This window comes from Podarcis raffonei, chromosome 12, assembly GCF_027172205.1.
Source record: "Podarcis raffonei isolate rPodRaf1 chromosome 12, rPodRaf1.pri, whole genome shotgun sequence".
Taxonomy (NCBI): Eukaryota; Metazoa; Chordata; class Lepidosauria; order Squamata; family Lacertidae; genus Podarcis; species Podarcis raffonei.
Genome location: NC_070613.1, coordinates 56139002 through 56155264, shown reverse-complemented (window position 1 = coordinate 56155264; position 16263 = coordinate 56139002). Strand labels below are relative to the sequence as shown.

Here is a 16263-nt window from a genome sequence, read left to right as displayed (position 1 = left end):
TGACTGGCTTGAATGTGTCCTAGAATTGTGGTAACGCCATTTGCTTGCCTGATGGAGAGAATGTGTTGGGATGTGTGCCTAAAAGCTCTGACTTTAGCATGGCTGGGATGTAGCCTTCTGTAGAAAAGGAAGAAGCACATCCATTGCTCTGACTCACGCGTGCACAGTAATTGCTCTCATTCCTGGATCCTATCTACAGGTAGAGGTACATTGTCCATACAAATGGGAAATGATCTTCTGCATTTATCACCTATTAATTAACATTCAGCCAATAGCATGACAGCATGGCACACAACAATATTTATTAGTATGTGCATTTGAGTGAGATTTTCCCATCCCCTCTTTAATCAATAGAGCAAATCAGGTCAATAAGAAAATAGCCTGGATTGCTTTTTATGCAGGAATCAGCTGGTGAAACTCTTTACAGGATTGACATACATTTTACCATCTGGTAACATTGCTGCAGATCAAAAGGCTGTTAAAGGGGCAACTTCAAGAGACAAAGATAGAGATGTGGGGTGGCCAGAATCTTTATCTTGCTTGCCATCTTGTGGATTTCTCTTCTGTTTATGTTTCAAAATAAATTTGGCTGCTTTTTCTGTCTCATGTGAAGGATAGTTACCACAGAGGACCTGTCCATACTACATTCATATTGGTGGCTTCCCCCAAAGCATTCTGGGAAGCGTACTTCAATGAAGGAGGTGAATCTTCTCTGTGGCAAATACTAATCTCCTCTCAGCAATCCCAAGAGTTGCCTGGGGGCAGGGTTTAAGGTTGCAATCCCATGCACATTTACGAATAAGTCTTACAAGTAAGCATGCAGGCGGTATGGCTGCACGTTTGCAGTGCAGAGAACATCCTGAGTGAATGAGACTTGTGTATGAGCTTCCGCAAATATGCTGGGTGATGAACTAATAAAAATCCACCCCACTTCCAAAGCTGTGGGAAACACATTTCCCTGGCTTTCCTATACTTGTGCCTATGGCTTATTTTGTGTAAGTTGCTGATAACACACTGGAAAAAGAGGCATTTACCCTTCAGTGGAAAGCAGTCTAGGAATTCCCACTGTTCGGTTTTGCTTTTTTCTTATTGCTTACGTAAAAGCTGCTGGTTTGGTACAGCATGCATACAAAAGATTGATTTAAATTAGCTGGCAGCAATCAGCATGTACATGCAACCCCTGCAGGGTTCATTTTATTTTCCCTGCAGTGAGTGGATCATTGCCTTCCTGAGGAATGAAATGGACTCTCCTTTGTTACCACATGGAGACTTAGGGTACATTCGTACCAGCTGTTTTTCACAGACTGCTGTTCTTATTTGCAGATGCTTGCAGACTGCACCATACGTCTAGTCATCAATACCACCATACTCGTGTGTGTGTGCGTGTGTGTGTGCGCGCACACACACACGCAGCCTGTATCCCTTCTTTAAATAGGTACAAATGATAGTGTAATGCTATATACCTGGGACAAACCAAGAATGAAATAGGTCTTGGTGCTTAAGAGTGGGTATAAACTGGCTGATAGTTGCTAGGGTGTTGTGGGAAAGTATGAGGGGCAGGAGAGTGGTGACCAGAAAGAGGTGGAGGACAATAGCCACCTTTTTATGGGCAAAAGATGATTTGGGGGAAAAATATTTTCATTCAGCCTTGAACAAATTAAACCCAAGTCCTGTTTTGGGGCTCCCCATAGACATCTATTCGAATCCCCGCGGCGGGGTGCGCTCCCGTTGTTCGGTCCCAGCACCTGCCAACCTAGCAGTTCAAAAGCACTCCCGGGTGCAAGTAGATAAATAGGGACCGCTTACTAGCGGGAAGGTAAACAGCGTTTCTGTGTGCGGCTCTGGCTCGCCAGAGCAGTGATGTCACGCTGGCCACGTGACCTGGAAGTGTCTCCAGACAGCGCTGGCCCCCGGCCTCTTGAGTGAGATGGGCGCACAACCCTAGAGTCTGGCAAGACTGGCCCGTACGGGCAGGGGTACCTTTACCTTTACCTTTATAGACATCTGGTTGGCCACTGTGAGACCATGATGATGAACGATGTTATGTCCACGTGCCCTTAAATCCCTGCTCAGCCATGAAGCCCACTAATTGCCCTTAAGTCTCTCACTCACTCTCAACCCAACTGGTCTCACAAGATTGTTGTGAAGATAAAACGAGGGGAGAGAGAACCATGGGGGGGGGATATCTCTGCCCATCAGTAGCTGAGCTGGCAGCTTGTGGGAGGCATCTCACCTTTCCCTTCAGTTATCCCATACCTCTCCATCTCTACCCACCTGCCCCATGTCGTAGACAAGAGAAATAGTGGGTCAAACGGTCAAGAAGGTGGCTTCTGAACATGCTGTAGAGGAAAGGGAGGGGCAGGTGGGGCTTGTCAATCTGGGAAGGCAGCCCTGGGAAGCAAAACTATGATCCTCAACCTTTGCTGCCTTGTGGGACATATTTGGGAGAAGAAAAGTCTAAGAAGGAAACCCTATATAAATCCACAGTGAATTGTCTAAGATGGTTGGATGGCATCCTTCTGGCAATTGCTGCAGCCAAGCTAGTGCCAATCGTATTGCTCTGCTTTCCTTTGGACCACATCAGTGAGGTCAAGGGATGGTCTTGTTGTCTGGGCAGCCCAGGATTTCCATGCACTGCCCAGGCTTGTGTCCTAAGGGAGGTCACTTCAGTACTGCTAACACAACTGTTTGATTTCATCCCCAGATGTTTGCTCCTTTGTCTCTCAAGAGTCAAGACAGATGGATGCCAGCAACCAAGTGAAAACATGTGCAAATGGTTACTCAAACAAAACGAGGAGGTGAGCAAGATAAACTTTGGAAGAAGTGGCCAGAACAAATTCTCAGATAACCAGGGGCCTTACCTGGAGTGAGTTTGGTGACGTGAGAGGTGAGGGAAGGCCATGCCCTGGTGACTGGTTGGGCTTTTGAGGAGAGCTTGAAGACTGCTGAGCTGGTGGCGGCTGACTCTGGCTTTGTGTTTGCTGCGTCTGTGGTGGAGGTGGGGGCTGTGGCTGCTGAGGCTGCTGCGTCTGTGGCTGTGGCTGAGATTGATGTTGTGGCTGGCTGGCTTGTCCCTGTGGCTGCTGGCTAGTTTGGCCTTGTTGTTGTTGTTGCTGCTGCTGCTGCTGGAGATGTTGAAGCTGTTGAAGCTGCTGAAGCTGGGAATTCAGGGATGAGGTAGCTACAGGTAAAAAATAAAATAAAATTCAAATCAGAATTACATGTGTTTCTTTGCGTAGATTGCAAAGATATACTGCCAGACTCCAGAGCACTGTCAGAAGAGCAGAGGAGAAAACAAAAGCTGGCCACCTCTGCTATAGGCTTCTGCCTGCAGATATAAAAGCTCAAAATGCGAGTACAGTCTTAGTGTGCATGATTTTCCTGCTCCCTCTGAGACACATTCTTACAGTAACAGCAGTCTTCATAGACAGCTCACTCTTCTTTTGCATAGGTAGGGGAAATGATTTAAACATAGATAGAGAAAGCACCATTGGTCAAGCCTCTTGAAGGAAACTAGAATCCAGAAATTAGCAGGAGCCAAGAAAGCGGAAGCTGGAAGAACAGAAAAGATTGTAGGGCAGGTCTGTACTGCCAGTCACTTGCCAAGTGAAGAGAACCTGACAATTAATGTTTGGCAGCTGAACAGAAGCATTAAGAAATGTTTTTTGAGCCTGTGGGGCAGTTGCCAAACACCTGAGATGCCAAAACACATAGTTGGTGTTCAGTTCTATGAGTCTCAAATTATGAAGCCCTCCTATAAAGATACTGAGTAAAGTAATAGGTTAACGTTTCTTAGCAACAGAATGAATGCCATCACTGTAAATCATGGACACCTACTTTGTGGCCCATTGGATGTCATTGAACTACAATTCCCATAATCTCTGACCATTGGCCATGCTTGCCTGCAACTCCCATTATCCCTGACCATAGGCCAATATTGGAGTTGAAATCTAATAACATCCAGAGGACAAGTTAGCTGCCCCTGCTATAAATTTTGTGGTGACAATTTTTTCAGCAGTCAATGTTGTCCACCAGAAAGTGGCCTAGGTCTGGGAGAGAGATCTCTGTTTGAATCCCACTTCTTTTTTCTTTGTCTTTGCAGATCAGCTTTAGACAAGTTGGTGTCTCTTGGCATCAGTTTCCCATCTGTAAAATGGAAATACTGGCACTTTATAGCTCACTTCATGAGAATGTGATGATGGGGTAACTGAACTTTTAAAAAGTCTTTAAAAGAAATATATAATTGACAATCACAAGCCAAGAAGGAAATTCCTAGGAGTCTCGTTGTGCAAATGGATAAGAAGAAAACGGCCTCAATTTGTTACAGCTGTTTTATGGCTGTAGAGCTCTGTGGGCTGGTGAAGGATATTAAAAGGAATAAAATAAGATTCAGTGCTAAAGTGCAAAGTTGCCTGGAGGTCCTAAATGATTATACATGGAAGCATATGCATGGTGCCAAAGAAATTAAGATGCACGTCAAGATAAAACAGATTAAGACAAGAACTGTAGAAAAGAGCCAGAACCCTGGAGATTTGCAAAACAAGTGTTATTTTAACTCTAGACACAATCGAGCCAAATGCCAGCATTTTTAGATACCATGGTCCTTAACTTTAATTGGATGGTGCATTACTATAATTAAAATAGTATCCAGAAAAGATTAGCGTATTTTCAAATTTTTGGAAGGTTAATGAAGAAGAATTTCTGTATGTTGAAAAAAACATTAGACAACCCCTCTATGTAATATTTCAGAACTACTTGACAAGATGGGAATTGTTGGCTACCCTTCTTCATGAGTCCCTTGGGATTCAGATCTTCCAATGTCTGCTGGTGCCATTGCCCAAAGGGCAGAACAATCCAAGCATCCATTGCACCATGCTAGAGGGGGGTTGGATAAGATGGGGGGTGTCTCTCTGTCCAACTGCGACATGCTCCACTGGTCAGTGGGTTCCACTACTGGGAACTCCTGACTGCACCCACCTAAACTGCAGGTGGGCACAAGTGATTGCTGGAGTCCTGGCATATCCCTGGTGGAGACAGCCAGTGTATGCCCTTGAGAGAGGCCATATGTGTGGGGGAAAGGGATGGAATCAGGACAGCCAAAGATCTGCTGGCTCCAATCTGTGCTACCCTCTTCAAATTAAATCCTGCTTGAAATGTTTCCTCCTTGCTGTACGGTCTCCATTCTGCTGTAGTGGGAAGCTTTAAGGTCTACCACCCTTATCCAGCCAGAGAGACCTGTACACAACCTACTATGCTGGTGGAGGTATGGATGGGCAATGGGCTCCACTAGGATACCCATCAGACCGTATTGAGCAATTTGGCTGCAGATAAACAGGGATGCATCAGTAGATATACCTGACTAGTTTCTGTGATTATAGCTGGATCAGGGTTACTGGCAGTAAATTTGTCATTTTCATCATGTTCATATGCCACCTTTCTTCTAAGGAACTCAGGATGGCATCTTCAAAACAATCCTGTGATTAGCTCAAGGTCCTTGTCATCATATAAAGGCCAGACCATCTAGTCGATGCCACCTAGTCTAGCAGTATCTCGCCTACTCTGACCGGCAACAACTCTGCAAGGACTGGAGCAAAGACCTTTTCCAGACCCTCTACCAAGATTCAGACATGCATTCAACCATTGAGCTATGTTTTCCTTCTCAAAAGCTCAGCTGGGAGGACGGCAACAGTCAAATGTAGAACCCCGCCAGTACAAACCTACCAAGATGGCATGATCCAGGCTTCCTGAGATAATTCCCCCTCCCCTGGAAGACCTTAAGACCCAGCTCCTCCTCAATGGTCAAGAGATCTGAAGCCACAGCCATGTGGACAAATATCAGTCACACCTGCTGAGCATGTCATCACTGAGCTGGGTTTGGAACTCAGGCACTCCCATCCCCTCACTATTTAATCGGGTCCAGAGAGCTAAATCCAAATATAAGTATTACTGGAATGCCAGTTACCCCCCATCTTATATTTGTGCATCTGGTTCTTCCTGCCTAAGTACAGAACCTTACATTTGTCCCTATTGTGTTTTATTCCGTTTGTTTGGGCCCAGTTCTCCAATATGTAAAAGTCATTTTGAATTCTGATTCTGTCTTCTGCGGCATTATCTCCCCCTCCTAGTTTAGTACCATCTGCAAATTTGATCAGCATCCCCTCAAGTTGTTTATAAAGACAAGCAACAATGGGCCCAGGACAGGACACCACTTGTCAGGCTCTGCTGCTGCTGGGCTTTCTCTCCCAATCCTAAAAACTGTCCTGTCGGAAGGATCCTAACAAGTTTTTATATGATGATAAAGGCACCTCATGAGAAGAGAAGACTCCCTGGAAAAGACCCTGATGTTGGGAAAGATGGAGGTCACAAGGAGAAGGGGACGACAGAGGACGAGATGGTTGGACAATGTTCTCGAAGCTACAAACATGAATCTGACCAAACTGCGGGAGGCAGTGGAAGACAGGAGGGCCTGGCGTGCTCTGGTCCATGGGTCACGAAGAGTCGGACATGACTAAACGACTAAACAACAACAACAAAGGCACACACACACTCACACACTCGCCAATTTATGCACACTCAATTTGTTCACAACTGTGCATACACGCATCATGCTGAACCTGGAAATGATCCAAAAATGCCAAAGAAAGAGGTGGACTGGTGTGGGCCAGAACAGAGTATTTGTAGACTTTTTCAATGGTGTTTCAAATATACACGATTTCACTGATGTGCATGGTGCCTTGGAACGTAACCCCCCCACAGCTGCAGTTTGTTTTTTAATGCAGTTTTAATGTTACTTGTAAGCCAGCTTTAATGGATTTGTATCCTGAAAGGCAGGATATAAATAATTGCAATCAATCAATCAAATTAAGAGTTCCCTGTACACTCTAAATGTCTTCACATAGCTCAATGGATGCATATGGCTTGATTCTGCCTGATTACTGAAGTGTACTTGTATCAGGCAAAATATCTGTTGGGCATCTAAAGCAACCCTCTACCACATGTTCTGTTGTGTTACTTTCCCCCACAGTCTTTTATTTCCATAATTCTGCAGATGTTACACAATTGTGCCTTAATGCGAAATAATGCAATGTACAATGGACTAAAAAGGAGAAAATCATACATTAAGGCTATTCGTATTTGACTGAGCAGAGAATTTGGCTCTCGCTGTTTTGAGAAGACTAATCCCTTCCTCCCCATCCCCCACCCCAGTAATGGAGAATAGATTTATATATTGCCTCAAACTGAAAAGTGTAACTAACTTAAGGATCTGGGCCTGTGCTGACATTGACATTGTCTGCTTTTCTTATCTTGTTTATCTTTTAATGAGCAATACTCCTTTTATTTTCCTTGAAGTAGATTTCTAGAGACTGAATGCACACAATGAATAGACTAATGTAAGCCTGCATTTACACTGCTACGTATTATGTAATGAAGGGTGTGGGCAAATGCCTGTTTTCCCCCATATATGCTCAATTTTCTCTTTTGAGGAGGGAAAAGTTGCTGTTTTTATATGATAGAGGGGGGTGGGCAAAGAGGGTAAGGCTAAAACTTGATGCCTCAACAGATTACTAATGGGTTACAGAGCATATTACTTCTAGATCAGTGGTTCAAATCCAGTCTAGGTCAATACAGGGAACAAAAGTCAAGGCATCCTGATGGTTGCAGAGTGCCCTATATTGTATAAAATTAATTGGCTGTCTCCTAGTAAATACATTGGCTGCAAAAGGAACTGGCAGCCTCTGACTACCATAAAATCATGTTTGGGGTTTCAGGGCAGAAGTTTAAGAATTATGAAGAGCTAGACCCAGAGTTGAAAGCATCCCTGTGCTGCCCATTCCAAGAGAACACTGTGGTGATCGTGATGGGATGAGTGTGAGTTCACTGGTGAATCTGCATAAACACCAAGGATCTTCACATATTGACAAGAGACTCATCGTGTGTTTCCCAGCTGTTATGGAAAATCACCAAACAGTGATCAACAATGTGAACCGACCGCAGATTTTGTACACCCCTCATTTAATAGCTATAGTTTCCATGCATATTAACTTCCGAAGCAATCATCATAGGGTTGCAAATGAATGGAATTGTTGCACTTAGGTCTCACTAAAATAAACTGGAAGAGCTGGCTTTGACTTAACTCATGTCCCATTGATGTCAATGGGAATGTGTGCAGCTAGATTCAAATTAGATAATAGAGACGTTGATAAACTACTGTGCGAACTACCCAAATGATACAACACATGTCCATTTCCTAATATAATGGAAGACATATGCATGTCAACCTGGCCACATGTGGCCCTATTCATGCTGTCACTTTGCATACATTCTCCACACTCATCCAACAGACTCATGAAACACATTTAAAGATGGCTGTTGAGTAATTGCCATACATGTTTGCTAAACAACTGCTTATGCCGATATGCATAGTAATGAATACATTCTGAATCAGCCCTAGGGATTTCTTCTGTTGATAGGTTCTCTTAATAAATAAGGGGAAAATAATTGTTTTAAAGAAATCCTTATACCGGAGCCGGCCTTATCTATCTTTGTGTCCAAGGCAACATACTAAAAAGCCTTTACTCTGCATTCTTTTTGGGGCTAATTACAACCTTAATTTTTTGCTCTAGAATAATTTCTTTGAGAAGTTCGTGCAACTTAAATATTGAATGCAACAAAATTCAAACATTAAGAAATTCTAATAACTTATCAATAATTTGTGATCTTTTAATATTGCAAAGTATGGAAATGTCTACCTCAAAACTGATTATTTCTCGCCCCCCCAACCCTGTAATGTTGAAAACTGGAATGATTTTTCAGGTTGTTCTGGTTAGGAAGATCAACTAAAGAGCAGCATAAAATATATTTGAAGCTGCTTTCACCTGAAGGTAATGTAATTGTTTTCTTTTCCTCTTGGTTTATGACAGTGTTTTTGATTCAGTTTCCCTGTGTGCACTGTAAAAACTGTACTAACTTATTTTAAATGTCCAAATGCAAGAAAATGGCTGAAGAAATTAGATTTTAATACACTATTTGCTTCCTCGGTGCAAATGGGAATTAAAACACCATATTGTATAGAGGGCTATAACATCATTCTCTAGATTGGTTTGACTCATGAAAAAAGGTAGCAGAGCAACATTCAAAATGGTGTTTGGGTGTGTGTGTGTGTGTTGGAATCCCATTTTTATTTATTTATTTTGGTTACAACAGAAATAGAATACCTAAGCTGCACTTACGTAGGATTAAGCCCATTGATTCTAACTGGATTTGCTTCTGAGTAGACAAGGTTAGCTCTGCAACCCTAATTATATATAGAAAATAAAATTGCATCCCTGTGGTCTTGATCCAGCTCCAGTCACATAGCACTAGTCATGCACATGGCCCCTGGCGGGCACACCCAACAAAAAATGCATGCACCCAGTTCAACGGGATGCAGTTGAGCATCACCATCTGGAGGTGACTAGACCACTCAGCTGTACATTCTCATGGCCGCTCCCAGATCTCCCTTGCTGATGGGGAGGAAGTATGTGTTCAGCTGTGGCTGCTGAGTGCTGTTCTAAACGGGAAAGGCTTAACGGCATTCAGGCTCCTGTAGGGGAATAGAAGTTCCATCAGCTCTGGTACAGCCACAGAGTAATATCTCTGGGTCCCTTTGCTCTTAACACCTGGAGCATGGTAAAGTCAATAAGGCACTTCTGGTTGATATTAGTAGTCCTGATGGGACAAAGGAGAAAAAGCATTCTCCGAGGTATATGGGACCCAAACAACTAACTGTTTTATGGTTTAAAATAATAAAAATTCTTTGTTCAATAGTTGATTACTTGAACAATAATATGGCATTGAAGAAGTTGTTCTCTCCAGTTGCTGCCCCATAACCAAATATTCTTGTCTGATATCTGGTTTGTATGATGCACCTCTCTTGGAGAAGAGGTGCAGAACACAATAGAGGTTCAGAACTGAGATTAGATAGATAGATAGAGATAGATAGATAGATGATAGATAGATAGATAGATAGATAGATAGATAGAGATAGATAGAAATAGAGATAGATAGATAGAGATAGATAGATGATAGATAGATAGATAGATAGATAGATAGATAGATAGATAGATATAGATGATAGATAGATAGATAGATGATAGATAGATAGATAGATAGATAGATGATAGATAGATGTCATCATCACAACCCACACATAGCTCTAGCTTCTCCCCATTACTGTTCTGGATTTCTTTGTCCCACTCATTTCAGATTCCCATGACTGCAAAAGTAGCACTCTGGGCTCTGTTTTTGTGCAGCACCCAGGGATGCAGAACCAGTGGCCCTCCAGATGTTGTTGGAGTCCATTTCCCATCAGACCCAACTGGCATGGCCAATACATAGGGATGAAGGGAGATGTTATTAAAGAACATCTGGAGGTAAACAAGTTTCCCATCCCTATGCTTTAACATACCGTATTTTTCTGTGTATAAGACTAGTTTTTTCCCCTAAAAAATAATGTCAAAAATTAGGGGTTGTCTTATACATGGATTCATCTGCCCCCATTTTCTTAAATTTGAGTCCCCACCAGCTCAAGCTGACTAGCGACCCTAGTCTTTGTTTTGCTCCCTCTTGATCATACAATTTCACTTACTTGCTTGAATGAACAAGAGTTGGGCTCAATTTAAACATGACACCCAACATGGCTAAAATTACATGGCCATGCAGAATTCCACACAACTGGTGTCACCCCCAAAACAGGGAACCCACTCCTATGCATACTGCATTCAGGTGCCAGCATGGAGCCTGCACCCTAATGTATGTCCAGCAGCCAGCAGGAACCCAGTGCAGATGTGTGATTTTCTACTAGCAAGTTTCAGTGCTGTATTCAACATCTGCTGGTGGTAATACATTGTCTAGATCATGTAAGCTGAGCTGGGTCAAAGAGGCTGTGGCTGAAAATGTCACACAGGGGCTTGGAATAAGTGACCTTTTCTTCCCCTTTCAATTTCAATTTCAAACAGATTAGGAAAATTTGGCTTTGAAATGCCAGGATCTGAATTTCTACTTTGTTTTCCCCGGCGGAAATTTCAAACAGTTTGTGTGGTCAAGGCCAGGCTACCTGCAGAACTATCTGGCCCATTCTGTGCATTTTGATTACATTATCAGTGCAACATTCATTCATCTAACTTGTTTACAACGAAACTGGAGGGTTGGTGGGTGCTTTCGTTTTGTTTTTGTGTCGTTCGGGAATATTTATCCAGGAGTAACAAGGGTTTGCTTCTTTGAACATCAGTCATCATTACAAGTATCTTCAAAGAGACACTTTGAAGTAAATCATCTTTCTCCTTAACTAAAAGTGAAGTTACCACAACTGAAAACAAGGCTTTCAGCAATACAATGGGATGGTGGATCAAAGTGTTTTGGTTGGGGGAGTTTAAATGGCTGGTTCCCAATGTCAGCTTATCTAAGGACCCCCCTCCCCACGACAAAACAAGTCACGTACATAGCACCCTCCCTCATTTCACCAAGGAGCGCGGCAGAGAGCATTGTGTCTGAATGATGATTTAGGCTTGTGAAACGCTTTATCTGAGGGCCCTTATTATACCTCTACACGGCACCTCGTTTTAATGTCAGTCTGGTAAGCATCTGAATAAAATCAAGAACCCACTTTATTTAAACATGTGAATTTTCATTATATTCTTCCTCTCATCTTGTGTGTGTTAAGATGGCTTCAAAATAAATGAAAAGCTCTTTAGACCAGGGAATATCTCGTGCTAGTAATTTGTAGTGAGAGGAACACAATGGGAACCTCTCATAATAAGAGCTCTAGACACCAGTGCAATACAAATTTGTAACAACAGTATCTTAATAGTGAGGGAATCTTAACACAATAGGCTGTCTAACGTGCCTAAAATCAAACGATCAGACATAATGCCAACATATTGACATTGCTTTTGCCCTTCCTTTTGTTTCCTTTGAAAAGGTATCTCTACAGCTGTGCGTGAATATGGGGTGTACAGCAGAGCTCCTACATTTGCCTATGCAGTCAGCAAAATATCTAATTAAACACATCAGGGTACCGCTTGTCTGACAAGTTATTCTTTGTCCCCTGCAGCTTGGGATCTCACCTAGGAATTGTGTGGCATTCACAGAGTGATCTAAAAGTGACTTTGAGGGCAATTAAGGAGATTTTAATGTACAATGGGCACAAAACACATTCATTGGTGAAACTGAAGTACAAATAGTTGTTCACTGGTGTGTTGTGGGGAGGGTTATACATAGATATGCAAAAGTGAAATAGACAATGAGTCGGTATTATTAACAAATAGGCGGGTGCCATTGCCATTATAAGAAAACAAGGGAGACGTTCAGGATGAGTTCTGGCACCTCTTTTTCCAGAAAAATAGCACTGAATTGATCACAGGTTAATTTATCATGTGCTAGAAAGCACAGTGACAGAAGTTTGAAAACCTGCTTTAAATCAGGCTAACCTAGTGATCCTTCATCTTCCATGAACTCAGACAACCCCCTGTTACAGCACTTCTTAACCTTCCTTGGGTTATGGACCTCTTTGAGGATCTGATGAAAGCTATGAACTCCCTTAATAACATTCTACAAAGAAAATTTTCAAACGTAAAGGAAATTGAAGTTAAAAAGCCATGATTTTTGTGTGCGTGCCTTGTTCGTGGACCCCCTGAAGCCTGTCCAAGGATCACAGGCTAAGAACCGCTGCCCTGCTCTGCTTTTGGTGTTCTTCTTGGGCTGCCACCTTTTCTTACCTCATAATCCAGGCATTTCCAACTTGGTGCCCTCCAGATGGTTGGACCACCACTCTCATCTTTCTCAGCTGACACAGCTGTACTGGCTGGAGGTGATGGGAGTTGCAGTCCTAAACGTCTAGAAGGCACCAGGTTGACAAAGACTGTCACAGCCAGAAGGAAGATGCTGCCAAGGTCACTTGTCCAAATACTTCCTACTCTAGAATCTGATTCCCATTCAGCAACTTCACATTTCATTGACATGTGGCAGGAGCAGAAGGGTTGTTACGCCGAAACTCCCACAAGCTGTCTTCTGATCCTTTTCTTAGATACATTCCACTTATGAACATAATTCTCTGTGTTTAAAGCCTCCATAATAATTTGTTTATAGATTAAAGGCCAAACAATTTATGTTGTTAAATGTGTGAATGCATTTAACATGTCTGGCTTCCTCTCACTCTAAAAGTGGGTGACAGGGAGACAAGGATCCAGACTGAAGTGCAGGAGAAATGGGTGTGGTTTTTATTAGTTGATAAACTACTTTCACCTTCACAGCGGTCCCAATGATAATGCACCACAACCTCCAAGTTACTGTCATCTCTGGGAGGGAAGTTCCATTGGAGCCAGTGGGGGCTTCTCTTCTGGGGCACATATCATTAGATCGTGGGAAGGAAAAAGAAGAATCCCTAACACTGCATGCCATGGTCCCAATTCTGACTGCCTCCTCTTGTGTGTATTTTCTTTTCTTTTTTTTGGCGGGGGGATCTAGACACGTTAAATGAACATCTCATCACATTTAGACGAACTGGGATGCCTGAACATGGGCTAGGCTGGTTGGGGCCGATAAGAGCTGGACTCCAGCAACATCTGGAGGACCACAGGTTAGCCACCTGTGCCTTAGAAGAAGCTTGTTTGCGCTTTATGGAGCACGTGCTTGCTTCTTCTGCATGCAAAGGTTCCCAAGGCACTGTCTGATTCAGTATTGTGGGATGTGTTTCAGCTGTTAGTGACTGAGGATGTAGACAGGAGGTGCAGCCAACCTCACGTGGGCTGGGCCTTGCTGTTCTTGGCTAATAAAAGCAAGCTGGGAGGGACCAGCCAAGTGTGTCTAGGTTGTGGGAAATGCCTTTGTGAGAAGGGGTGGTGCCATACAGAGAGAGAGCCGTATGGCCTCTCCTCAGCTGGCCCTTTCTGGACCCTGTGGATAGCTACCACCTTGCCAATGGGGAATGTCCATTGTTTTGGATGCATCTTTCTCTGTGGTGGCACCTCAGTTGTGGAACTCCATCCCTGACAGCTTAGGAGACATCCTCTTATCCAGTACTTTGTGTGTGTCTTTGTTTGTGTCCTTAATTTTCTGCCTGATGGCTGCTGCTGACGTTTTTATGGCATCAGTGCATGCTGCTTGACATCCTTATTGCTTTTGAAATTTAAATGTATATTTGTATTTTAATGTTGCAATTTGATGTTGGTTTGTCTTGCAAACCTCCCTGGGACTCTATGGGATGAAAGGCAATCTACAACTGTAGTAAACAAATACAGACAACATAAAAAGGAAATGTACAAATGTGGCTTTTCAGCTTCAGCCTACGTGTTCTAAGTGCCCCAGTTTCTCAAGGCCATAGCCTGTTTTCTGGTGCATGCCACTGTGCTACTTATCTTCTCCCCATAACAGTGTATTCTGAGAGTTAATGTTTCTGAATATGTTTACATTTCAGCCAAATCTATTGTGAGATTAAACATATATTAAATATTCATCAGTTTTAAGAAAGAAAACTTCTTCTGACCAGTTTCTTAACACATCCGTAAGCCCATCCAGGACATACGTAATATTGCACAGGAAATAAAAAAAGCATTCAGCAATCTATGGTGGAGGGTACTTAGGTCTTGTTGTGAAAACAGAGGTGTAAAAATACACAGGAGCGTCCCAGTTGTCATCTATGGAATGCTGGAGGGTACTGTATGGTGCAAAGGTGGAAAGTTTTAGCAAGGAAATTGAAACTTCCAGACACTTTTCTTAAAATCACACTCTGTTTTGCTTTGATTTTTAATAAAAAGAAAGTTGGAGTTACACAGTGTCTCTCAAACCACAGTAACTAAGCGAGGATAACACTATGAGTGCACTGAGAAATCTGAAACCGCTAAAATTGGATTTGTTTTGCCAAGTTTTAACTAAATAGATGCAAAATGGTTTTCTTCAGGGGACACTGCCAAGCAACTCTTCTTTACTCTGTTGATCTTAATAGCCTGCTTGGAAGCTTGGAAATGAAAATTTCTTTCCTCATCAATTTTAAACCTTTTCCATTTGGCAATCATGGATTCCCCCCTCCTCTCTTACATGTTTCCAATGAAGCTGAAATTAATATAACTCTGGTTGGTTTTGTTTCATAGCACCAGAGAGCAGAGGGCTAGTCTCCCTGCTCCTGTGCAGCCAGAATTTTTAGCACACATAAAGACCTAGCAAGCCTCTGAAAATCTTGAGCAACTGTCCTGGAAGTTTCAATATCCTTTCCGAATTTAACTGTAACAGTTACTGTCATCATAACTAGCGGAAGCTTCAGGAATTCTTCCCAGCACCCACATCTGGTCCAAGCTGGACTGATAGGGACTAACATTTATGGCATTTACTTATTTACAGGGCTTGTACGAAGGGGCATTTACAAGTTCTATGGTGTGCACATATAGCCACTTGGGGAGGGAGCTGTCCGGAAGGATACAAACAGCCATGTTATTGCATGTCTGACCACACATTTTATCATACATCAATCCCTGAGGAAAAATACGTCTTGCAACATAGCAGGATGATACAAACGATGAGTCTGCTTTGGTGACAGAAATTAATATGGGCAGTTTGGCTGTCTGCAAAAAATAATTAAAAATTATATAATTGCCAATGGAGTGTCCTTTAATGGGGATAAAAATCTGCACTCATTATGTCTGATACTGGGGCCAAACTTCTTTAGCAATCTCATTTCTTCAAAAAGAGCTCTGCAGAAACAAAATCTCTATATTATATTATATTATATTATATTATATTATATTATATTATATTAATATATTAATGTGTTGTGTTATATTATGTTGTTCTGTTATTTTCCCTACATAGATATCATCAATATTTTGTTCGTCCAGTGTGTACATTGAACACAGTGTTAAAATTTAGAGTGTCAGACTAGGAATGGTAAGTCTCTGAGGTTCAAATCTCCAGTCAGACACTAAGCTCAATGGTGGCCTTGGGTCGGTTACCATCTCTCAGTCTAGCTACCTCACAGGGTTGTTTTGAAAATAAAATGGACTGGAGGGTGTATGCCATCTTGAGCTCCTTGGTGGTAAGGCAGATTTAAATGTAATAAATATATAACTCGTCTGGGACCAAACACTCAAAGCTTTTCAGCAGGGATAGGCTTGCCATACATAGGAATATTCCCGACATGTCCCGGTTTTTGGGTGTAAGAATAGTGCCGGGGGGAATGTCAGGGAGAACTCGGATGTATGGTCATGGCAATGTGATGGAAAAAGCTCAGGAATT

The 16263-nt window shown here is 42.5% G+C and overlaps 1 protein-coding gene across 2 annotated transcripts in view; it reads right to left on the bottom strand.

Annotated features, from left to right (window-relative positions):
* Positions 1–16263, bottom strand: part of POU6F2 (POU class 6 homeobox 2) — a 229223-nt gene that overhangs the window by 69029 nt on the left and 143931 nt on the right. For both annotated transcript variants that reach the window (XM_053359613.1, XM_053359614.1), the window contains exon 4: positions 2862–3181. In XM_053359613.1, coding sequence (XP_053215588.1) covers positions 2862–3181 — 320 coding nt within the window. The remainder of the gene's footprint in view (positions 1–2861; positions 3182–16263) is intronic.